Source organism: Lepisma saccharinum, chromosome 1, assembly GCF_977018435.1.
Source record: "Lepisma saccharinum chromosome 1, izLepSacc3.1, whole genome shotgun sequence".
NCBI classification, from domain to species: Eukaryota; Metazoa; Arthropoda; class Insecta; order Zygentoma; family Lepismatidae; genus Lepisma; species Lepisma saccharinum.
In genome coordinates, this window is record NC_139229.1 from 117,074,627 (window position 1) to 117,102,022 (window position 27,396).

General features: G+C 36.2%; 1 protein-coding gene across 2 annotated transcripts in view; it reads right to left on the reverse strand.

The window, feature by feature from the left end:
- Positions 1-27,396, reverse strand: part of LOC145999897 (uncharacterized) — a 65,583-nt gene that overhangs the window by 5,742 nt on the left and 32,445 nt on the right. For both annotated transcript variants that reach the window (XM_083137173.1, XM_083137181.1), the window contains exons 5-15: positions 23,451-23,789; positions 21,539-22,344; positions 17,075-17,216; positions 15,092-15,246; positions 10,583-10,771; positions 8,275-8,445; positions 6,835-7,014; positions 5,524-5,637; positions 4,333-4,450; positions 2,007-2,226; positions 712-890 (exon numbers count right to left, since the gene is read on the reverse strand). In XM_083137173.1, coding sequence (XP_082993299.1) covers positions 712-890; positions 2,007-2,226; positions 4,333-4,450; positions 5,524-5,637; positions 6,835-7,014; positions 8,275-8,445; positions 10,583-10,771; positions 15,092-15,246; positions 17,075-17,216; positions 21,539-22,344; positions 23,451-23,789 — 2,613 coding nt within the window. The remainder of the gene's footprint in view (positions 1-711; positions 891-2,006; positions 2,227-4,332; positions 4,451-5,523; positions 5,638-6,834; positions 7,015-8,274; positions 8,446-10,582; positions 10,772-15,091; positions 15,247-17,074; positions 17,217-21,538; positions 22,345-23,450; positions 23,790-27,396) is intronic.

Sequence of the window (27,396 nt, forward strand, 5' to 3'; positions counted from 1 at the left end):
ACTTCCTGCTTTCACAATTTCATATTTCACAAATGCCACAATTCCTTCTTCGAATAGAAAATGATCACTTAATATAAAGATTACAAATTTGGTCTACTTACTTTGAAAAGACTATTTTGCTTCCCACTGCATGGCTCTTTGCACTTTTACTATCAATTTAACTACTTTCTTGAGAAGATAAGTTCTGAAATCAATTTCTGGAGGAATTTTTAAAACATATCACATGTCAATTACAAATGGCCAGGCCCAGCCTCAAGAGGTGGATAGTAAAATGGCCCATAAATATGCATGTTAAACATGAATAAGGAAAAACCCTATATCCTGAATATGATTGTAACAGCAAAAATGCAAATTCAATAATACATTTCACTACTTAGCCTTTAGGAACAACATGAAATTTAATGCATATACCAATTGCAACAATGTTACTTTATACCTACTTCTAAACTGTAGCAAAATATTCTACAGCCAACTGCAAAGACAATAGTACCAATTTGTCCATCCCCATGTTCACTCACTCTGTTCTCTGCAATGGGAAGCTCAAAGACAGAAAAAATAACAAATAGTTTGTGCACCAGCATAAGTAAAATTTCATTAAAACAAAAGCCACACAAGATGTAAAAAAGAAAAAAATACGAAACCAGTGAGGGACAAATTTGCCTACGATTTTCTTAGCCACTGACTGTGCATGCCTACATGAAATCTACCTACCTAATCTATTGCCACTCTTGCTCTTAAATCCACAGACACAGTACAGCTCTTTTTTCAGTCTAATGACTTTACCCAAATGGAACTGGGGAGTTTTACTCTCGTGGAAGACCACTACATGCTCATGCATTGCTTTGGTACAGCAGGTTGCAAATCTGCATCTTGAACAACACAGGTAACCACTGAAAAAGCAAAAATTAACATCAGAAATACTACCTCACTGCTTGTTTATAAAGTACATACAAAACATTTTCCGGTAAGTTCTAGTTTGTGTTACCTTAGCAGATTTCTATCAACTCATTGTAATATACACTTCTCACCCTCAGGTATGTTTCCCAAAGAATGTTCAGTTTACCTTAATGTTCTAAACTATTCTCTGTTCTCATCTGTCCTCGTTTTCTTTTTAATTAATTTACTTAATCTTATTGTGTTTTATTTATTACTAGACCATCAACAGCACATACAAGAAACCACACCTGGTGACATTTTACAAATTTCCCGTTTATATCATCAGACCTAATAGACAGAAAAAAGGATTCTAAATACATCAAATGGAGTTCATTTCATTGTAGTCTTCATCATCTCCAAGTCCAAATATCATACAACCAGGCTTGAAAAGGGAAGTCCTTCCTAGCTGGAGGATGCTTGTGTAAATTATTAGTTGAGGGGATGCTTTATGCAAATTTTCTTAACTGGGCATGAACATGTCCAACCCACTTCAAACACTGGCACAATGCAGGATTTTTTTTTTTTCTCGGAGGGGCTGGAATTGTAAAGGGTCCTCCTCCGTGGCCGTGCGTTCTAAGGCACCATGCTTTGGGCAGCGGTTGCGGGACGGCATAGGTTCGATCCCGAGTTCAGTCTCCAGGAATTTTCGGCCTGTGTATAGGGCCGGTGGCAACCCACCATCATGAGGAAATTGGGAACTCGAGTCAGTGAGCATAATCCGGTCGCAAAGTCCTACAACGCATAATTTCGTGACAAGACAGGGTTGGAAAATGCATCTCACACTTTTCAGAAACATTAAAATTGAACATTAGAATGTGTTACTTCACATTTCGTGTTTTCGTCAAAAACGAAATATGCATGCCCCTATTAATCAATATTTTGAACAACTTTTTAACTGATAATTTTCAAGCATTGTTACCAGTGGGAATCAGTATCCGTATGGGTATCGGTTCAGGCCCAGTTTTAACAAAAAATAAATTAAAGAACATTCAGGAACTACTGTATGTTGTTTGATTATACAGGTTCTCTTACATGTTTCAATCTGAAAGGTATTAGGTATTGAAACTTACGAAAAGTGCTCTTCCTCTTTAAGATCTCCTTCACACTCACAGCAACTCAAGCCTTTGCCACCATTAACAGTCAAACTGTTATAGCTCACTACTGTGTAAGCATATCTTGGTTTCACTGAGGCACCAACGCCAACCTTTGGCTGTAAGGCTCGAGACTTGTCTGAAGGTGGAGGCATCATAACTGTATCAATTCCAACTGGTATCTCAATTGGCTTCACTCCTGTGGAAGAATAAAAAAATAGTGTAAATACTACAGATGGAAGAATATAAAATTTTGTTGATACCGATAATATACCAATATTCTATAGATACAATATAAACAGCCGTTTCATAAAGACACTGGCTGGTAAAATAATGTCCTTACTTAATATACATAACCTGATAATTACAATAGAATTTTTCCTTTGAAAATTCAATTGCATGTAGAGATATTTTTACTTTACAAAACAAGAGACTATTTAGTCATAAAAATAACAACATGGCTTAATTTTGCACTAAATTATAAGCTATTTATATGAACAACAGATTGGTAAAACTATTAGCAATGAGAATGAAGAAATAATCACAGTTTTTTTTAGTTTGTCATTATTATTAGGTTAGTCAAAAAGTAAATGCAAAGTTTTTCTTTTCTTCCGTAGGTTGGCTGTACAGCTTTCTGCGCTCGCAAGCCGATAGATAGTATCGTTGTCTTCGCCTGTGGCAGGTTACAGCGTCATCACTTCAGTTCGCTCTGCAGTGTTGCCAAGTATACATGGGTGCGCCACTGTCCGTGTGCACCACAGAAGAACAGCGTTCTGTAATTCGTTTTTTGTGGTCTGAAGGTGTAACAAGAGCTGAAATCCATAGAAGACTTTCAGCACAATACGGTGACAATGTTTTACCGCTGCGAAGTGTTTACCAGTGGATTGTAAAGTTCAAAAGCGGTCGAACAAGTGTGAACGACGAGGAAAGAGCAGATCGTCCAGCCACATCCACTGCTGATGACAACATTGAGCAAGCCCGTGAGCAGGTTCTGAATAACCGATGAGTGACTGTTGATGAAGTGGCAAACCATATGCACGTTAGTCATGGTTCTGCATATGAAATTATCCATAACAGGCTCAACTTTCACAAAGTCTGTGCGAAATGGGTCCCTAAAGAACTCACTGACGAGAACAAGCGAAATCGTGTGAGAATCTGTCAGCAATTATTGGACAGACATGCTAAGGTGAAGCCTTTTTGAAACGAATCATCACTGGAGATGAAACATGGATCCATCACTTCGAACCTGAGAGCAAACGCCAGAGCATGGAATGGAAACACCCTGAATCTCCAGTGAAAAAAAAAGTCAAGCGTCAACACTGCAGGAAAAGTTATGCTCACACTTTTTTGGGACTCAGAAGGGGTAATTATGGAACATTATGTGGAAAAGGGGACAACAATGAACAGTGAACGATACAGTGATATGTTTTCGAACAAGTTGAAGCCTGCAATTCGAAGCAAACGACGAGGTCGATTGGCGGAAGGCATTCTTTTGTTGCATAACAACGCGCGTCCCCATACGTCCACCAACACCGCTCAAACTCTTCAGAATCTGGGTTTAGAGGTGTTAGAGCATCCTGCATACAGTCCCAATCTTGCCCCGTTAGATTACCATTTGTTCGGTCCACTTAAAGATGCTTTAAGAGGCCGTCGATTCGACACAGATCAACAGGTGAAGGAAGCGGTGCATACGTGGCTTGCTGCTCAACCGAAAACCTTTTTTTCTCAGGGTATCGGAAAGCTTGTGGAACGTTGGACCATGTGTATTGAAGTGCAGGGGGCCTATGTTGGAAAATGCTATTATTGTAAGTTTTCTATTGTTGCTGTGAAAATAAAAATAATAATTATTGCATCTACTTTTTGACTGACCTAATATTATTATTGTTTCCTGAACATTCAAACTTTCATGCACTGATTGCACAAAGGTGTTGCTTACCATTGGAGATTTTAGGTGTTTATATAGAAATATAGCACAATGGGTAGAAAACAGATGTTTCATAAGACAGTAATTTTCTTTATAACAACAACATTAATTTGCAAATATCAATGTTTTATACTTTTAATTGCCTAATCCAGAACTCATGCAGAAATTATTCATTGGGCAATCAAATATATGAAGTGAGGCCTGTCTGTCTTATCCAAGCTGTAACATCCAGTACAATACTCAACCTAGTTTAAAATCATATTGTCTCAATAAGCTTTCTACATAAGGAAAATACAGATACAGATTACCAAATGCAGCAACAAGAGTTAATCAATCGTAAAATGCTTTGAAAATTGTTTTCCTTTATTTTCTTATACATACCAGGTTGTCCCTTAAAGCTTGAATGATCTTTGATTTGGTGCTCTTTCAATATTCCCTTGTGAATGAACCATAGCACACACTTGTTGCATTTCTTAACAATAGACTTCCGCTGATGTTTCTGTGGAAAAAAAAAATATCAGAGTTGTTGGAAAATGCAATTATACTATGTTTACCTGTACAATTTTCATAATCACACTAATCTGTTACAAGCAGAGGGCTGAAAGAAAGAAAAAGCACTAATCCAAGTTTGCACATATGCCTTGGTAAGTAGTCCATACGTTGGAAACTACAAATTCTTACTGAAGCTTAGCAGATAACACTTTGTGCAAGTACCAAAGGCAACATTCTTATTGAAGCATGCCATTATCAACACTGATTTTGGACACTTGGGCGATTTTTTAAACAAATCATGTGATTTCTGAATAGGCCCATAATTTAAGAATTCTATCCACAAGATAGTGAGTAAATATGGTAATGTTATAGTAAGTGATGTAACATTGTATAGTGGAACCACAAGCAAAAAAACCTGCGAGGAGAGGAGGGGCAGAGTGGACCATGCTTCCTTATGGCCTGAGCGGAAGGGAAGAAGGGAAAGCTGTGCAAGGACTTTTCATCCAAGGTTTTTTTTCCTTGTTGTCGCTCTATACAATTTAATATTTTCTACCAAAATCATCATTAAATTGATTTCACATTAAACTATTAAGTTAGTTCTGAAAGTTGTGCCCTCTGAATTTTAAAAGTAAATTAATTTCAATATTAAAATAAGAAAAACACATACTTAATTCTATAAATAGATTACTGTAGATTCTTCACACTATCACACTTGCAAAATAAATCAAAGTTCCTAACAATGAAATGTATTGGCCGTGGTGGCTCAGTCGGTAACGCGTCTGACTACCATGCTAAAGGTCCCGGGTTCGATCCCCGGCCGGTTCAAATCCGGGAACTTTTCTAACGTTGGAAGCGGCCCCGGCGGCCACCCAGCGTCGAATAACATGGGTACCTGGGGAAACCTGGGGGTAAAGGCGGTCAGGGGCGTGGTGCTGATCACATCACCCCCACTCACGACCGGATCAAGAAAGTGTGGGGCGTTACCCCCACACCCCCTATACGCCTTCATGGCGTGGTGCTAAGCACAGGGGAACACTTTACTTTTACTTTACTTTTTTAACAATGAAATACAAACTGTACCTGTATGTGATTGAAGAAGAAATATATGTTGTTTGTTAGTTTCTTGCCTTTACTGCTCACAGCAACTATCTTCAAACAGAATGGGCACTGAAGTTTTTCTGTTCCATTGTGAACCTACAGGATATTGTAAAGAAAAGCACTTATTACAAAAGAGACGTTAAAATATTAAAGCTACAAAGTATATAACAAGGAAGAAACAATAATAATTCTATTATTTTTCCTCTCACACAAACGGTAATTCATAGAACACTATTTTAAGGATGGAGTAGGTTAATTGATAATTTTATTCATCTGATATACTTATAAATAGCATGCAAAATACGTAATTTTATTATTTTTACAAATATAAATCTAAATTCAAACTTTGTACACTAAATGTCAAAATAAACAGCTATTTTTTCAAAACAAACAGTGAAAAGTGTGTCCAAGTTTGTTTCGTTTCAAGTCCACTTTATGCTCAGATGGGCTACCTGGGGCTGGACTTACAGTTCAAGATGGAATCGACAGGGGATGGACAAAAATATGAAAACACCTGCGAGGAAAAGTTGGAATGCTGTAGCTAATAAGGTGCAGGACTGCCTTTAGCTTCCAAAATGGCCTGCAGTCTCCGAGGAATGGACAAATACAAGTCCTGGATGGTGGATAATGGGATCTTGCACCATTCTTCATGCAAAACATGGTCACAATCCTTCTCAGTGTCCTTCTGTCTCTGTCACTCAGTGTACACTTTCATCCACACAGGTGTTTATCTGATTATGTCTTTCCGGACACACTATTATGTCATCATGATCTTGGATGGAATCCCTCTCGATACACCAAATTACATGGCTACTTTGGTAACAGAGGTGCCTGCACGGTGGGCACCAACAATTTGCCCTCTTTGAAACACGGTCAGCTCGGACATGATTCAGTATCAACTGCACTGCACGCTATCTGCAGTGCAACTGTCGACTCCTACCAGTCCAACAGGGTCCTCTCATGGTGCAAAACAAAAGAATTTCGCACCACGTCCGATTTCAAGTGGAAAAACTGCATCGATGTCACCTATTCCGATGTGGTGTTTGTATATTTTTGTCCATCCCCTGTCCATTATGCCTTCACCAGGGATTGAATCCAGATTTATATCAAGGTGACAACTAGCACTACACCATTATGGTGATTCTATTGCAGTCACTTGATTATATAACACAGTGAAACCTAGATTTTACATCTTTTAAGAGATCAAGGCAGAAAAAAACTTTAGTTTGAAATCTGTCACACACCTGGCATTATGCAAGAACTCAAAAGCACTTACATCTGCTCCCAACTTACCTCATAAAAATGATCAATCAAGGTCCTGTGCATGGAACTTCTAAAGTTGCAAATTCCACATGAATAGGGTAGTTCCATGCAAACGTGCATACGATGCATGTGGTTTATGAGAGAACCTCTGTCTCTGAAGCTTTCCTCACAAATGCGACAGACCAAACTGTTGTTACTCTTCAAGTGAATCTAAAACAACATATAATATTAAGAAAATTCACACAAACTAGTTTGCACACTTACATCTGTTATGTACCCCAACAATCAATTATCAACATCTGACACAACACGATAAGAAAAGTGAAACTGCTAAAGTTACAGGTCCTCAACAATATGAACCAACCAATTAAGTATTTCACTAAGCTATGGCTTGTAATACTCATAAATTATATTCTAAGAGGACAATTTCAGAGTATGAAACTATCGACCAACACAGGAACTTATAGAAACTTAACACTTTTCATTAATTACTTCACAATATTATAGTGCATCAAAAATATTTCCCAAATTAAATAACACTCGCTCAATTTATTTTTTCATTATTTTATATAGAACTACAAGTACTTTGAACAAACTTTGAGTATCTGTGTGATTTTTTTACTTATGTGGCAACTATTAATTCCATAGCAAGTTTGTAAAAAAAAAAAAAAAAGCAACTGAACAGATTTATACCACAAGGCATTACTATCAGTATTTTTTCAAAGTGCTGTCACCCTAGCCCTATAGTATAATAGAGCTTTAATTTGACACCAAACAAATAATCAGTAAATTTATAATTATTGATTATAATAGAAAATATCAACATAGCAATGTATTGGTGAAATTGTGAATTTTAACCATCTGATATATTTCTAAATTATTCTGTACCTGAATGTAATATTCTGGAACTTCAGTTCTGTTCTCCTTAATATGAAGGAAAAATTCACAAACATGGAGGCAGAAAAAAAATATCAACAAGCAGGAATTTCATCAAATATTTCACATTCCTTCAGACATTATCTGCTATTGGTAACTTTGCATAAAAGGGTGAGTCAAATGAAAACCTTATTTTGTTTTCACTTTCTTTTCTCATGGATTTTTCCCTGTAGGATTACACAAATTTGTATTTTTCAACATGCATATTTTCCACTGTTAAGTAAGTGCATGGTTACCTCTCCAAAAGCAAGTCCTTCAGTTGTAGCTTAAGAACAGCATCTTTGCAATTTTGTGGCTCAAGTGATTTGCTGCAGCCCTTATGGACATTTTGCAATTAACAGATGAGACTCGACATAAATATGATATATGTAGTCTGTCTCATAAATGTTGTTGCACTTTTAAGGTTTCATTTGACTTACTCTCGTATATCACAGAAATGCATATTCCTACATGAAACAGAATACAATAAAATTTCATATAAGATAGTACACAAGAAATGCCATCAAATGTTTAACATTTAACATTTTAACTTACTTCTTCAACATGTGTTTGCATGTTGTATGGGGTGTCAAAATTTCGCAAGCAGTACTTGCATTGAGTTAAATCGCCCAGTTCTGTATTGAAACTATTGTCGTTCTGTGCATGCATTATTAAATGCTTCATCAGCAAGATGTTGTTTGTAAAATTACGTCGACACACTGAACACTGAAAAAATATGAAATAAAACATAACAATTAGAAAAACTGTAGCAAGTAATGTGTAATCAATATACTAAATCTACATGAAAAATACACCAATGTGAGCTTTTCTATTTACTTCTACAATTTTGGGATGTACCCTTAGGGGCTGATACAACTGAGAATTGTATCACACAGAAATTGGTTCTGAAAGAAAAAATAAATTGATGAATATTATGAATATAGAGGGAGAAACAAACGCAAATCAGATCACTGTGAATGAAATCTTCATTGCAAGTTTCTTCAAGGGGCTCTGTCTAAATAACGTTATATGTAAGATGAAAAATTTGGAGAAATTTAATAACATGCTGCTTTATCCTGTTTCACTACAGAGATATCAACTATCATACTGTATGTAAATTATATAGTACCTATTTTCGACTTGGTTATAAATGTCTGAAAGTTAGTAGTTGAAGTCGTAGATGCAATTCTGTTTCGAATAAATAAAATAATTTTTAAAAAGGGAAATTTGGGAATGGCTTACGGGTACAGAACTTTATAGTGCTGTAGCTTCTTCAGAAGTCCACAGGGTTTTCCTACACACAAATCCATTTTGTCCAAAAAGTGGACTTTCGCTTGGAGCAATGAGATATTTTTAAGATTGTTCTGATTTGAAGAGCAATGCAATACAATATTATGCCTATCAAAGCTACAGGGAAATAAATATATGAGTAGAAAACAGGAACACATGGAAATGCACAACAAAATAACAACATTATATAAAAAAATTCCACAGCCCCTTCTGTAAATACAAAGGCACAGAAAACAAGGTAGAAGCAAGTAAGAAAAGAAAATATACTAAATATGAAATGAGCAGGAAAATAATGAGGGAGGGAAGTAAAAATTTTGAATGGGGTAGGGGTAGAGCTTGAGCAAAGCATCCTCAGGTTTGAACACGTGAGGAGATTACCTAATAATCTCTGTGGCAGAGTGGTTAGCACAGCCTGCTACAACAATAAGGGTCCTGGGTTCAAATACCATCTTTGGAATGGGTGTTCTTTGTGAGAGTCCTTTCATCAATTTCATCATATCATGATAATAATGAACTGAACACAATATTCTAAACATATCAATATGCATAATATTCAACCTTAATGCCTGTTTGAGGTAGCAAAAATCAACAGCAACAAGAACAAAGAAACTACTTAAAGGAGTATTACAAATGACAACAATGATGTGCCCATCAAGATACAGTCCAGCCAGGGAAGACAAAACAAGCTGGAAAGTCTATTCCAAACACCAGAGGGGATGCAGGTAAATGCACTCGCCAAACTACCCTACTACTATAAGGATGGCATTTTTAAAATTCTGAACCTTCCATAATTTGTAAACATATTACCTCTACTAACTTTGCTGGCGATGTTACGTTTGAAACTTCAAAGTTGTTTCTACAGCAACCGATTTTCATGGCACTCCTTCCTTCTCAAAATGCCATTGATGCCACAGACCTCCAGGTACCAGACTGGAAATGTGAGCTTTTCAATATGGGTCGACTTGAAGGCAAAAATTTAGAAGAGGGCGATACTATAATGGCGGTGAGCATACCTTCATATGTTTTTCTTGTATCAACTATTTTGAAGATTGTGAGTTATTGCACCACATACGAATGCAATGTTTAAGTTTACTAAGAAGTATATAACTCTACATATTACACTCCACAAGTGAGTACTAATAATTTCTTCATAAAAATTAAAACTTAACAAGCTCTAATTTGCATCTCCGCCATATTTGTACCCCCAGGACTATGCGTGGCTTCAAACAAAAGCACAGAGTTTCCAGTCTGTAACCAGAGGTATGTGATTGCTGCAGTCACCCTTATTTTGACACTGAACAAGTGCAGTTGGCTCATGCGCATAGCTGTCCATGGTTTCGGCTAATAAAGCCGGACTATAAGAACATTGTGTAGAATAGAATAGAATAGAATGGTCTTTATTTAAGCAGGCGTGTTTCAGCCTCATGGGTCGTTCTTACAACCAACCCTTGTCAAAGATACAATAAATGAATAAAAACAAAAAGAAAGGAAAAAACACATAATGATCATGATAATACAATAAAGATAATATAAAGATTATACAATGTTGCTATTACAATCTACAAATACTTACCCTAGTGTCAATAGCAGCTTTTGTTTGCTTGTCGATGAGGGTCTGGTCTCCATCCAAGGTTCCATAGTAGAAGGTTTCCAGGAGTCGCATCTCTTGTGGTGTAACTTGCAATTTCTTTGGTTCAGATCCAGCAGAGGCATCCGCTGGTGCTCTCTTCCTGTTTCGTTTCTGAGGCTGCAAACTGACAACCTAAAACCATATAAGAAACATTTTGTCACTAAATATCTTTACCATACAATTCCATACAGTACTTGTTTAGCGCACATATATGTTTATTTTAGTTATTGTTTATTGCACCATCTAAATTCCATGAACATATAATAATAAAGAAGTGGCTGGAATGGCACTAACATTCAACTATGACTTATTTGCAATTTGGAAAGAGGAAGAATATATGGTTTTGTAGCAATGTCTCTTAAATTCAATTATCAGTACAATTTTTATAATTCAAACTATTTTACTACTTATTTATAAAAACTATCATAATCAGATGTAGGACAAAGTATAGCTGATAATTTAATTTTTGAAAAGTGACCATCAGAAGTAAAAAAAAATAAGAAGAAAAAGCAACTTCGAATATACATAATTATTAATGAATAAGAATGAAGTTAAATAAAAATCTTTATACTTTTTTCTTCAGAACGGTGATATTAAATTCCAGCAAAACTGAAAATCTAACAGGAACAGAAAGCATGTAAAAAGGATGTCGATACCAAAATATAGAAAAAAATGGCAAGCTCTCTTTAATAACATTTTTTAAACAAAAAGTCAACAGTGTAATTTCTAATCTCTCTTGTTGTAATAATTTTTCTTGTTATGTATGTATTAGTGGGGTCGGAATGCCGAAAAATATTTCACTTCCGGCGGAGAACGTGCCCTTGGGGAGGGGGGATACTACATTAATTCCCGAACCTTTAATGCCCCAGACCCAGTTTTTAAGCCCTCGTTTGTCTGTAATGGCATCTTCAAAATGCCAGTCATGACGAAGATTATATTCCTGAAACTTGATAGTTCATTGTGGTTATTTATCATTCATGACATCTTATTTTCACCTAATTTGCAGTTTATAACTGTCTTATGATAGCAAGAAATTAAAAAGACCAACTTTATCAAATAATATTAGATATGGTGGCCAATATGGCCGCGAAAAGTCTAAAAATAACCCTTGCAGCTGTTTGATCATGTTTGGGATCAAACCTTATGACTTGGAGGTGCCAGAACACAACGGTCGCATCCAAAATAGTGTCAGACTAAGCCCATGAAATAATAATAGTTCAGATCTTGACAATCTGTATATATACACAGGGTGTTTCAAAAGTCTGACACCATAGGACAACTGCATTATTAGTGCAGATGGCAAAAAATGGAAAAGGGGAAAGTTGTTGGAAACATGAGGTAACGTAAATGCTCCCTTAAGGACAAAACATGTGGCAACAAGGCAATGTCAATTCTGATTGAGGCTCATACCAGCGGACAGCCTCAACAGTGCATGCTACATTGAAAATTCAAGCACATTATATTGAAAACATCATATTTCCAACAACTTTCCCCTCTTTCCATTTTTCGCCATCTGCACTAATAACGCAGTTGTCGTATGGTGTCAGACTTTTGAGACACCCTGTGTATATATACAGATTGTCAAAAACTAAACTATTAGGGCTTAGTCTGACACTATTTTGGAAGCTACCGTTGAGTTCTGGCACCTCCTAGTCATAAAGTTTGATCCCAAACATGATCAAACAGCTGAAAGGGTTATTTTTAGACTTTTCGTGGCCATATCTTATATTATTTGATAAAGTGGGTCTTTTTAATTTATTGTTATCATAATACAGTTATAAACTGCAAATTAGGTGAAAATAAGATGACATGAATGATAAATAAATACAATGAACTATCAAGTTTCAGGAATTAATGTAGTATCTGGCTCTCAAAGGGCACATTCTCTGCCGGAAGTGAAATATTCTTCCATTTTTTCTTGCTTTCGAACGGCACTATATTGCTTGCATTGTAGAATTATCTCTCTTGTAGTCTACGGATATTACAAGCATAAAAACACAGTTTTTCGTTGTGACATTTCAGAAGAACACACGCGGCCTTCATCAGACATTTATTTTTAGTTTGATTCAAGATAGTTATAACAATGGTTAAAATTTTTTAACAAAAAAGAATCAGTTATACAATGGATGTTGTCAATGTTACGTTGTTGTAATATAGCAACTTAACTGTGAAACAAGCAGTCTGTTTTATTTTTTTCAGATAAAAAATATTGTTCACATTCTTTTTTCATTTAAAAATTATGCATCCCAAATATCATCAGGCAATTCAAAATCATCATTGCTTTCACAGAGATTCTTGATGTTTTCCATTACATTAAATTTTAAAGATGGTTGCTTATTCCACTTGTGAAAAAGAAAACTCCATAGTGGGTCAATGTTACCATTTTCATTATTTAATTTATTCCAGTGTTCTTCTGCAATGAACAAAGCTTCCCAGACATTCAAATCTATGTTTCCCATCACTCTTTTTAAAACTTCTTGGTGATTTAAAAACAATTTTGAAATTAAATCTTCTAGAGATTTTTGCAATTTTATGTGAGAATCCCTTGTGGAATGGAATACAAATAAATTTATTTTCAACAGATTTCTCATCTTTGTCCGTATATCTCTTTTCCTTTAGTTTTCTTGCGACTTGTTTTTTTGATTTGGTTTATTCTGTTAGTGTGAAAGCCATTTTCTTTTGCTATATATTACAAAGCTTATTTTCTTAATTTTTTAAATCCTTATTATTAGAACATAGTTCTTGTGCTCTCAGGAAAAAAATTAAAAATATATTAGCCGTGTGTCAGTTGTCTTAATTTTCAGTTCCACAAAAGAAATTACATTGTTATTCATAAGTTCACAAGTGAATTTTATGCGAGGATATGATTCATTCAACAATTTAAATACATCCATGATGATGTTCTCATTTTTAGCAATAATTAGCACATCATCTACATATCTGACGTAGATATGTATAACTGATTCTTCTTTGTTAAAAAAAACTGTATCTTTCATCCTTTGCGCTACAGCTCATGAAGGGCCTTGGCTTACCTACTGACTACCGGTCTCCCTCCCACGCTTTCCTTCATCACCTCTAAGCGTGGAGATCTTCAACCAGGATTGGAATAGTCGGGGAGTCAGCCCAACGTATCCCCAGCCGTTACAGTAGGTCTCCACGACTGGATTACGCTTACTCATTCGAAGATCCCCAATTTCCTCACGATGGTGGGTTGCCACCGGCCCTATACACAGGCCAAAAAACTATCTTTAATCAAACTAAAAATAAATGTCTGATGAAGGGAGCGTGTATTCTCCTGAAATGTCACAACAAAAAACTGTGTTTTTATGTTTGTAATAACCATAGACTACAAGATAAATAAATTCCTTTATATTCAGGAAACAAATTTAATAATGAATAACACAGGTTAATTTTTTCTTTTGGTTATTTTATTTACTTTTTTTAAAAAAATATCACGGTTAATCGTGTTCATGAGGATGTCTGATGAAATAATCATTGTCTTATCTAGGATTTCAACCTAGGAATAAGATTTATTTTTTTCCTTCTTTTCCTAAGGTGGGAATAATTTTCCCAAATATACACCGTGTCCCAAAAGTCCGGTAACACTTTTATTAATTCATTATACAAAAACTACAAGTGATATAGCTTTCGTGTATGTGTGATATGAAAGAGTATCTCAAATGTTTTTTTTATTGTACGAATTTACAATGCCTCGATATGGGAACCATGTGTAACACGACATATATCTACACGGTAATCAAATTCTTGCCATACTCTTTGGAGCATATCCTCAGAGACAGTGGTAGCAACTTCTTCAATCCTGCGCTCGAGTTCTACATTTTGTGGTAAAGGTGGCACATACACACTATCTTTTATTTATCCCCATAAGAAGAAGTCACAGGGAGTTAGATCCGGGGATCTTGGAGGCCACGTGTCGAAAGAGTATGGAAAGAATTTGATTACCGTGTAGACATATGTTGTGTTACACATGGTTCCCATATCAAGACACTGTGAACTCATATATTAAAAAAAAAAACATTTGAGATACTCTCTCATATGACATATACACAAAAGCTATATCACTAGTAGTTTTTGTATAATGAATTAATAAAAGTGTTACCCGACTTTTGGGACACGGTGTATTACTTTACAGGATATTCCATTTGACACCATAAGGGGAATTTCACATCAAAGTGACAAGCGACGTGCAACATTCACTTTGTAATGAACCAATGACACTGTTCGATACCCAGTGAAGGCACATGGTGATTTGGATCCACTTTAAACTGTAGATCCAGTCCCTATTAGCATATCTGTACATAAAGTGGACTCAAAAACTCAAACAATCACTGACATTGTTTCACTTAAGCAGCTCCACAAGCATACATTCAATTGGCTGGTCTTTGGTGGGAAATCTCCCCCATGGAAGAAATATCCATGCATCCAACTTACAGTAGATTGTGGTGCTGCACGAGCAGTACTGTTTGAAGCAGCAGCATTTCCATTTGTCATCCCCGAGGTATTGGTGCTTGCCTTCTCACGTGAATATTGCCAGTTTTTGAAAGGATTTGTGGCAATTTTGCTTAATCTCTGCAACAAGGTATCTCCTGGAAAAAAATAGTGGAATATTTACATTTTGGTAAAAAAAAAAAAAAAATTGAAACATTTTCAACAATCTGCAAGGTATAAATGATTACAGAACTTACTTCCTTGCTCTTCTAACAAATAAAATTTGAACAATCCTATGTGTTTATATGAATGGGTCAATCAATATGAAGTTGTTTTTCTTTAACAAACCTGTTAAGTACCAATATTCACTAACCTCTTTAAGTACTGTACAAAGCCTTCGGTAATCAATATCACTAACCAGATTACATAAATTATAGCTTTATTTATTTAAATGAAGAGACAAGAGCAAAAGCTGATATAAAAGGTAGCAAGTGGTTATAGTACGTTGATAGCAATAAACTAATATTGTAGCCTATTAGTCATATAGTTTTAATATTTAATAGTTATTCTGTAAAATAATAATAACATTTACAACAAAATGGTACAATTGTGCACGCCATTACAAGTAAGTGAACCGGTAAAAACCGCTGGTATTTTTAGATATTCCTATATCAGGATTACTAATCAATAGGGTGCTGACAATCACTAAAAAAGTCAAAATATGCATTAAAATTTACAAATAAGAAATGTTTAAAACTGAGCAACCAATCGAATTAAATCTTTCACCTTCCACATCAGCAGTGACTTTTAACTGAGTGAAAGGTAAATCTCCCTTCATCCCCTGAACCTCATAATCAACAACCACAATGCCTTCACGTAAAAAAAATAAAAAAAACTTCACTGTTGCCGCCTACAGCCACAACCCAAGCTTCAAAGACTATTTCAGGGTTACACTTATCCACCAACTACTTCCATCCATCAACACTTCTTGCAAATTCTACTGGGTTGATGCATAAGTTCGTAGCATTTTTTCAGCATTGAAAAAGTTTTTTTTTTATTTGGTACTCAGTTGAGATGGACAAATGACAGAAATTAATCAGTAATATATTTTACTTCATTGTCTATGACTGTCTGTCTACCAACGCAGGAGCAGTTTTTTGATTCTACGTCTGAGGAAATCAGCTGATTTGGGGTTAAATACATCATTGAGCCAAGTTTGAAGAAATTTTTTGTTACCAAAGAAGTTTTCTTAAAAGATTGGTGGTTTGAGAACTGAAAAGAAGGAAATCAAGGGTGCACGATCGGAGAGGGGGTTAAGGAGGATGTTGAATAACCTTCCAACCAAGCTCCCGGATAGCAGCTTTTGTCACGTTAGCAGAGTGTTGCAGCAGCACTTAAAGCAGTCTTTCTAGACTACTCAATTATTTGTGTTGTCTTCACTTAGCAGGTGGTATCCTGAGCCTTGTCCATGGAATGCAAATGTCGCACAATGGTTGAATGGTTACAATTCATCACATTTCCTAATTCTCGGGTCGACTGAAGGTCCAACAATATTCATTATGCTTGATACCCTAGTCCACAGGCTCAATCTAATCACCTAGTATTAACCCATGCCCACCCCTGTGATCCCAACCATATATTTCTGACATTTCCTATCTTACCCAGCATCGCCTGCATACAAAATTGTTAAAACACTGGTAATGGCACATTTTCTTCCAATGTCTGTTCTTTACTGTCTGTTACACTGAATACTTCATGGCATCAGTCAGTCCATCTAAATACTCAATCTTTGATCTTTGCAGTTGATGTGAAATATTTATTTTCCTACTCTATCAATTGTTTCCTATTTCCATCTTTACTTTTCACACACATACAGATTTTAGATGATCAATATGTTTTGAGCTTACATAATAATCAATTACATTCAGGATCTGAGTAATTAAAATATGCAACATCATTCCTGTGCTGAATCTATATTCTACGTACCTGTTTCATGTTTAGTTTGTTCTGCCATAAGAGCAATTATATTCTCAAATGCCTGAGATGCTGTTGGACCCCATCTTTCACGCCAAGTTAATTCATCTAAAAACTGCTGAATTATTTGTCGGCTGAGGAGGGATAATGTGTTCTGAAAAATTTTGAAAAATTTAACACACTTGATAGCATAGCATATATAGTTACACATGCATATCAACTAAATAGAAACTTCCGAATTAAAAAAATATAAAATTTTAAAAAACCTTCCTTCATAAGGTTGAATCTACAAAAAAAGTGTATAAATTTCAATCGATACAAGATATTAAAAAGGCACAATTACTTATAAAAAATGAGATTATATTTGTGTCACATTTTCTGTCAAAGCTTGGACTAATGTGCATTTGTATATATTTTACATCTCAATTCACAAAAAAACACAAAAAATGAATGAAGAAACAAATACAATGAAACAACTTTAAGAATTGATCTGAATTTGAACCAAAGACCTAATGCACTGTAGCATGTTATCCTAACCACTCTGCCATGGAATTAGTGTATGTACTAATATTAGTAAACTGGAGAAAATTTAGACTTGGCAGAGCTGTATAAATTTTCCATTCTGCTTTGGAATAAGTAAAATTATGTACAGTGGAACCCCAATTTTACATTCTCGAATTTTACATTTTCCTGAGTTTTACATTCAATCTTGATGGTCCCAACATAGCAAAATGGTGTAAAATTTTCCCCAATTGGACATTTTCCTATATGCAGCAGTGAAACAGAAAGTAAAATTCGTGTGGGTATTAATATGTGACAAATTTACAATTCATGATGGGTTAAAACAAGGAGATGCATTATCTCCATTGCTCTTTAATTTTGCCTTAGAATATGATGTAAGGAAGGTAAAAGAAACTAAAGAAGGACTAAAATTAAATGGTGTGACTCAGTTGTTAGCATATGCAGATGATGTAGACTTACTGGGGGATGATGTGAATACAATTAAGAATAATGCTAAAATATTTTTCAAAACTGCTAAGGAGATAGGTTTGGAAGTTAACAAAGAGAAAATTAAATATATGCTTACAGGCCGAAACCAAGTGTTAGGTAATAATCAAAATCTAATTATTGATAACAACTCGTTTGAACCAGTTTCCAAATTCAAATACTTAGGAGTAATATTAACAAATTAAAATTATACAAGGTGGTTATAATTAAAGTGACGGTGTTCAGAGTGGTACAGCAAGGGCTGTAATGAGAGTAGCAGTCTGAAACTTCGTAGATATGCTAATGAAGCAATGCGCTCGCGAATTATGCAAAAAAAAAAAAATAGTTCCAATTCTCGCCACCAGGGTAAAAAATGGCACTGTAAGCAGTCAAAACGTGGTATAGTTACAGGAAATAGGCAGGAAAGATCAAACACACAAGAACAATGATTCTGGCATGTTTATTAGGAACTATGGTTACAAGAACTGTTCAATATGGCCTCCCAATTCAGCAACATGCTGCATTCGTAACACGGCATGATCGACAGTTGCTCGCAGCATGTCTGGTGAAATCTGAGCGACATGTCGTTGTATGCTAGCTTTCAGATCAGGCAGAGACCGGACATGTCCCTGATAGACACGATCTTTTAAATATCCCCACGGCCAGAAGTCACATGGATTAAGGTCGGGGGATCTGGAAGGCCAATCATCTGGAAACTGCCTAGAGATGATGCGGTCATTAGTGAAGGTTTCTCGCAGCAAATCTTTCACGTGGTGAGCGACATGTGGTGTTGCCCCATCTTGCATGAAAATGGTGGTGTGTTCACAGTTCCGTTCTTGCAAAGCTGGAATCACGTGTTGCACAAGGAGGTCCCTATAACGTGCAGATGTCACTGTACACCTAACAGGCCCTCGAGGTGTCATCTCCTCAAAGAAAAACGGACCAAGAATGAAGGAGCTAGTGAACCCACACCAAGCAGTCACGTAAACTGAGTGCAATGGTTGTTCCTGCACAACATGTGGACGAGTGGAACCCCATATGCGACAGTTCTGAGTATTCACTGTACCGACCAGAGTAAAATGCGCCTCGTCAGTCCACAGAATATTCCCCGGCCACATGTCATCCACTTCCATGCGTGCCAAAAACCGATGGGCAAACTCACGGCGTTGTGGAATATCTTGGGGTTTCAATTGGTGCACAATTTGAATCTTGTAGGGATACCAGTGTAAAATGCACCGCAATACCTTGCGAATTGTTGACCAGGGGAGTGACAATTCACGTGCCACAGCTCTAGCACTGGTTGCAGAAGTTGAGGCATGTGCTGCACGGTCAGCTACAGCTACAGCAACTTCGTCCACAACTTCCACGGGGATGGGCCGCCTTCCTCTCCCTGGTGCAACACCCAATTCACCTGTTTCCTCGAATTTCTTCATCATCTTCTTCAGCCCATTAATTGACATGGGCCCTCTTCTCAGCCCTTTCTGTTGGCGATATTTCCGCAGTGCAGCGTTACTATTGCTCCCATTCTGGTAAAACAACTTCACTAGCAGTGCACGGTCTTTCTTCGCAATAGCCATTGCTTTTTACACGGGAAAAATCAAACTTTTAATGTTCGGCGAACATTCACATCACTAAAGAAAAAAAAAAGCAACAAGCGTCACCAACCACAACCAGGGAGCTCACACAATGGTTAGGCAATGTCAACGACTTTGACGTCAGAGTTACGGAAAATTCCACGTTTTGACTGCTTACAGTGCCATTTTTTACCCTGGTGGCGAGAATTGGAACTATTTTTTTTTTTTGCATAATTCGCGAGCGCATTGCTTCATTATCATATCTACGAAGTTTCAGACTGCTACTCTCATTACAGCCCGTGCTGTACCACTCTGAACACCGTCGCTTTAATTATAACCACCTGGTATTAAAGAGGAAATAAAAAGTAGGCTTAATTCAGGAAATGCATGTTACTTCTCTCTTCATAAACTTTTGTCTTCTCGTTTAATATCTAAGAAACTAAAAGTTAAAATATACAAAACAGTAATTTTGCCTGTAGTATTATATGGATGCGAAACTTGGTCCCTTACATTGAAAGAAGAACATAAATTGAGAGTATTTGAAAATAAGATCCTTAGGAAAATATTTGGACCTAAAAGGGATGAGGCGACAGGTGAGTGGAGAAGGTTACATAATTTAGAACTACATAATTTGTATTCATGTCCAGATATTATTAGAATAATTAAATCAAGAAGACTTAGGTGGGCAGGCCATGTGGCACGAATGGGAGAGGAAAGAGGAGTTTACAGGATTCTTGTTGGGAAACCTGATGGTAAGAGACCTGTAGGAAGGCCAAGACGAAGATGGAGAGACAACGCTGAGATGGACCTAAAGGAAATCGGTAGGGATGGAAAAGAGTATATAGATCTTGCTCAAGATAGGGAAAGATGGAAAGCCTGTATTGATGCAGCCATGAACCTTCGGGTTTAAGAAGACTAGAGAGTTAGTTTAGTTAGGACATTTTCCTGTATTTCAAGTTTTTCAGCTTGGTCTCCAGAAAAATGTCAAATCTAGGTTTTGGCTAATCACCAAGATGAGGTTGAGTGATGGTATGATGAAATTTATGAAGAAACACTCACAAAGAAAACCCATGACAAGGCTGGGATTCGAACCTGGGACTCCTGGTATCTTAACATGCTGTGCTAACCACTCCACCACAGAGGTTAGCAGTAAATCATTAATACAGTGGTACCCTGATTTTATTTTTTCACATTTTAAATTTTCAAATTATATACTTCACTATTTTCATTCCAATGAAACAAAACAAAATGTTCCCGCATTATTAAGTTTGTTTAGACACAGTCTGCCTGCCCCTGTACATAATGAATAATCATATTGAAATATAATTGTGACAAATAATAGTTTCCCAAGTTCAAAATACAAGTAGGTCTAGTTTTAAAGACTAATGCATCACAGTTATATTTACGATTCAATTTACAAGCTCCATTCCCTCCTCATCTCCAAAGCTAATGCTCTCAAATTCAGTTCTTTTGATCAGTAGGGTAAGTGATATGTACCAAGAACACCCTCTGAGTTTCTATCCAAGAATAACATGGGCAACGGTCATTTACAACATGATGAACCCAGAGAATTAAAAAAAAAAATACAACTGGAACAATGAAAGATACAAAAAAAATAAGTGAAACATAACTTACACATTAGCAAATTTTACTCATTCATAAAGGAACAAGGATTTGAAACATTTTACAGCCACATCTAAATACAAGGAAATTAAGATTTTTACAGTTTCCTGCTTTATATTTTTTATCTTCATAGTCCGAATGAAATAAAAATGTATTTTTTTTTCCCGGATTACACATTTCCCTGTTTTATAAGAGTTCTTTAGACAAAGTCCACTGAAAATGTATAATGAAGGTTCCACTATACTTCAATTCAGAAGAGAATAACTTAAGTGGAAGTATTTCTTAAACTTACCTGAAACATCCTAGGAACTATCCTCCTCAAATAATCCATGATTGCCTGGTTTGTTGTTTGGCTTGCAGAGCTTTGAGGGTCTGCTGATTGAACCTGAATCACGGTCTTAAAACCCATGGAAATCAACGTTCCCTTGTCTACTGTAAAATCAGTAACCAGCAAGCTTTCTTTGTCAACCCATGCATCCATAGGTTCCAGAATCTTCGCAAATCTTCTTTTGTAATTTCTCTCCGCATCTGGTAAAGGCTCAACTGCACGCAATCGAATATACTTTTTGTCTGGGTCCATCACACCAAGAACTTCGACTTTCACTTGCCTCATGTGACCGTCCTGTGAGGTCGTGCCAAGACTGATTACACCAACTTCAATCTTCTTATTTGGACCACCTAACTTCTCAAACTTATCATGGATAGCTGCAGTACACACACTCCTCATGTTTGTGAAGAAATTTTTCACATAAAAATTGTCTACTTTCACCCACTGAACAACGTTCTGAACATTCGTCTGGCAAGCCCAGTGGTACATGAGTTTTAGCAGAACTGTGGGTGGATGAGGTGCACCTTCGAATATCGAACCACTGAACACAGAAACAAATCTCTGAGGACAGCATTCGCTAATCCACACATAACCACCACTGTACGGGAACTTGCTAACATCCGAGTACATGCCAAGTTTCAAGCGAACGGGAGAAAAATCTGATGTGACGTGACTGGTGCAAAACTGTTCACTACGTACGAGTCCTTGCTGTATCAACCATTCTGTAAATTTTGTAGGACTGTACACGAGAACGTTCTTCACTTTGGAATCTAGATTTGAGTGGCAAAGAATAAGATCCAAACTAAGTACATTAAAAAATATATAAACATTAATTTGAATTGTTAAAAAGACAGGAAACAAAATGTAATGCAAGTAACAAAAAAATTTCCTGCACATTTGTGAGGAAAGTGAATTCAACTCAACCTAAAAATATGACCATTAAAAAAAGAAAGTTGCCATATAGCAGAATGTTTAGGGGGAGGACAGTAACTCATGGCCCATTGAATGAGCTCCCTTTCTGCATCACAATATAAAAGATGCAGAATGTTTAGGGGGAGGACAGTAGCTCATGGCCCATTGGATGAGCTCCCATTCTGCATCACAACATAAAAGATTTATATAACACTTGAGAGTTCACTATGAATTATCTAGAATCTGATGAAAATATTTAAACTCATGCATCACTGAATGATTAATAGTCTTGCCTCTGGTGTGAGTGGTCCAAGGGAATTCCTGGAGAAAGCTCCAAAATTAAAAAATCATTTAAAATATATTTTTTAATCCATTTCATTTTTACATTTGGCAGGAAATGTTGCATACTTTTCTTACATGCTTTGGAACTTCATTATTTTATTAAACATGGTCAATATAGTTGAAATAATTGGTTATTATTTTCTAAGCTCCATCCGGAAAAAAATTCAAGACCTTTTGATTATTGTCACATTAGTCACTATGCTATCAGGGAAGCTCAAGTTACACAAGTATAGGAAAAATAAACATTTATAAAAAAAAATATATTTGACATCAAAAGACCAAATTCAACTAATTCCTTATCGTATTTTCACAAATCTTTCAGAATTAAAATATAATAATTTTATATAGTTTTTTCCCCCTTTTTTGGGCAAATTTTTCTCATAAATAATACTGACAGGAAATAAATTCTTGAAAGACTGTGTAAATTTTAATTGTAACATTTACTGTAAAATTATGACCAATAGCACAACGTGAAATTAAACTTCCTGTCCCCTCTGTTTTATTGAGGAAAAAGAAAGGGGAGAAGGGATACTTTGGTGCTTACTAAAAGAGGATATTACACATATTGCATATTATAGGCTATCATCACAAGAGTACAAGACACCACAGACACAAAACTTACCTAACGCAGCACGTTCCTGGGACACCACAGATGGAGGCATATCTCGAATCTTCAAGAAGGGCCTTGCCACTACCACCAACGAAGGAAAGGTTTTTCCTGAAAGTTTATTAAATGTCACCTCCCTGGAGTCGGCAGTATCATCACTTGTGAGATCCACAGTCTGTACACTCTTGGGGGGTTTCGGAGCTATGCGACCAGCATTTGAGGAGCTTGCTGGGTATGTTTTCGTTTGTACCTGATTTGTTGCCTGAGTGTTCGGAATGCGTGCTGATGAAACAGGAGTCTCGGCTGTTGCTGTGGGAGTGCGAGCTTTTATGACAGTTGTCCTTGCATTACCAGCTGTAATGAAAAATTAAGTATATTATAAATTGCACTTTTTAAGAAAAGGGTTTTCAATGATTATTGGAAGTGTGTATAGTGGAACCCCACGTTTACATTCTTGGATGTTGCCAGCTTCCAATTCAACAAAATATTGGAATTATTTCCAGATTTTACATTTTTCTGCACTTTTGTTTCTATATTCAGTATGCAAAGAACATAAAATCAAGGTTCTTCTGTATTTCCATTCATTAAAAATTGCCTTGAGATTTTGGTTGTCTTCTTAATTCACCTTTATTTCCTACTTTTCAAGGTTAACTGTAATGGTGAAGAGAGATCATTAGGTGGTAAATGAAAAAAATAGTTTTGTTCAGAGACTAATGCGACTGGCTGAACACTTTATTTTATTTCGAATTTGATTTTTGTTATTTGGCATCACTTTTCTGCCACTTTTGGCTAATTGTGACAATGAGGATAAGTAATGATATGAAATTGAGGAAGGGACATTCACAAAGAACACCCAGGCCAGATTTATACCCAGGACCCCTGGTATCATAGCATGCTGTGCCAACTAGAGAGATCGGAGATGTACAGTTTAAAGTGCAATCTAAATCATTATGTACTCACTGGGAATCGAACCCAGGTACCCTTCAAAAAATATGAAAACTATATTCACCACCTCTCTTCCTTACAAAAACAAAAACACATTCTTTTAAAATGTCATAATTTCCATCAATACATTCCTAATTCCTTTTCTTGATTAAAACATATATATATATATATATATATATATAATGGATAAAAGCAAGGAGGGCCAAAAGGTCTAAGTAAAAAACAAAGAAGGTAAAAGGTTCCGTCTATTTCTTCTCACACCGATGATGCTATGAAATTAGCGAAAAATTTTGAATTTTTATACTGTCCGGTGAGTGTTTCCTTTTACCTTCTTCGATATGTATATATATATATATATATATATATATATATATATATATATAGGGTAAAAGCAAGGAGGGCCAAAAGGGCTAAGTAAACATCAAAGAAGGTAAAAAGGAACACTCAGCCGACAAGAAAATTTTGAATTTTTCTACTGTACGGTGAATGTTTCCTTTTACCTTCTTTGATTTTTATATATATAAACTATTTACAATCTACACAGTGTATTAATTCAACAAGAGAGAAGAAGAATGCTATATACTGTTGACAGACAACAGGGAATATACCAGTAATTTACACAGCAAAATATTCATAAATTTCAATTTCATGCTTAATGATTTGAAGCAAGTGCTTTTTATATTTATAGAAGATTAAGAGACCAGTTGCATGAAGTAAATAAAAATAAAATTTGCAACAACTACTTCTATTTTTGGTAGAGTTGGAAGTGGTTGGAAAAACCTGCCACTTTTGGGGAAAAAAACCGGTGTCTTTTTCCACAGCTTTTTGGTTGGGCTTTTTTCACAAAAGCATCTCAAATCAATGAAAATACAGGAGTTGGCAGTATTTTTCCTGTTCCATCTCCCTACTGTAGAATAGACACTAATTTCTAAATATAAAATATAATTTACAATATGAAATTCGTAGCTAGACAAAAACAGTGTTTTCATGAAAGCGGGCTTTTTTGAATAGGCAGTTCTTTCTGAGAATTATCTTCATATTTCGGTAGGTTTATTAAATATATATATGTTGGACAAACATATTCACATAACTAGAGTAGTTTTGTATGTATTTTTAATAGACCCTAATAGTATGATATGATCTTCAATGCTTGAATTTCTTATACGAACATGTACATGAAGCAAAAAAGAAAATACTGCTCTACCTTTTGAAAATCTAGTATCAAATCTCTTTGCATTAAATTTTGTGTACAGTAATATATATTTGGTCTAGGAATTAATTCGTACGGTTGTTACGCACACATTGAAGCTGTAGTTCAAACACAAAATACATAAATACCTTAAGAAAAATATTGTCCATCGCGAGCCACCACTTTCGCCCATCTGTCAGGCAAGTTACGGATTCCATGGCGAAAGAAGTCCTCATCCTTAGAAGCGATCCAGTCAGAGACCCATTTTTCGATATCTTCTGAAGAAGTGAACCGCTGTCCAATCAAATCGTTATTCATGCAATCGAACAAGTAGTAGTCCGAAGGAGCAACGTCTGGTGAATACGGCAGGTGGGGTAAAACTTCCCATCCGACATTTTCTAAATAGGTTTTGACCAGTTTTGCGACATGTGGGCGAGCGTTATCATGTTGAAAAATAAGTTTATCATGTCTGTTCTTCCATTCTGGTCGTTTCCTGGCCAGAGCTTGCTTCAAACACATTAATTGTCGTCGATAACATTCTCCATTAATAGTTTCACCCGGTTGCAGCAGCTCATAGTACACCACACCTTTCATATCCCACCATATGCACAGCATAACCTTTGCAAAGTGAATATCTCGTTTCGGTTGTGATGGACCTGGTTCACCTGGATCACCCAGGCCTTTTTTCGTTTCGGGTTCTCATAATGGATCCACTTCTCATCGCCAGTAACAATGCAATGCAAAAACCGCTTTCTTTTCTATCTTTGAAGCAGCAATTCGCAAATGGTTTTTCGTCTTTCAACGTCTCTGTCTTTCAATTCATGTGGAACCCAATGTGACATCTTTTGAATCATTCCTATGGCTTTGAGGCGTTTGGAAACTGTTGTTTGATCAATTACTAATGCTTCTGCAAGTTCTTCCTGCATTTGACACGAATCCTGATCGAGGAATGCTCTCAATTCTTAGTCTTAAATTTTTTTTGGCTGTCCAGGTCGCTCTTGGTCTTCCAGGCCGAAATCACCACTTCTAAACCGTGCAAACCACTTCTGACACGTTCGCTCAGCTAGCGCATGGTCACCATACACTTCCATCAAAATACGATGACTTTCGGTAGCACTTTTCTGCATGTTAAAGTAATGAAGCAGAACACCCCGCAAAAACACTTTATCTGGCACGAACTGCACCATGTTCAGTTGACTACAAATGCTGTTGTTGACGCATCAATCAACTGCCCTATACTACAAATGATGCGCGCTGACAGGAGTTTTCAACGCATGTGTGGATACACGGAACTGTGGGACGATACACTCGTTACACCATCTCTTGTCCAGGCGCACAAATTAATTCCTAGACCAAATATTTGTATTCTGGCTTTCCAGTACATCATGTATAATTTGGTTACTGGCCGCTAAACCGGAGGCAACTAATGATGTATTTTGGTTGCTTGTTGCAGTGGTTCTCGACCTTTGTGAGACCACAGCGCAGTAAATTTATTTCTTACAAGTCGATGCACTGATCCCAACAATTTCACTCATAAATAAATTTCTGATCTTTAAAGTTTATATGGAAATTAATATGCAACCTTAATTAATATTAATATATCAAGTATGGCATAATCATAGTTCAAATATGTATAGACTTGCTGTCAAATATAAAATTAGTTTTAAATTTGTTGTCAACCCCTGCGTGCAACGGAACTTTTGCGGTCCGGCGGTTGAAAAACACTGGCACTAAAACTGAAGTAGAAGCAAATAAGACTGGCCGCAAATGGCAAAATAATAATAATCATAATCTGGCATGGACCTACAGTTTGAAAGGAGATCCAGA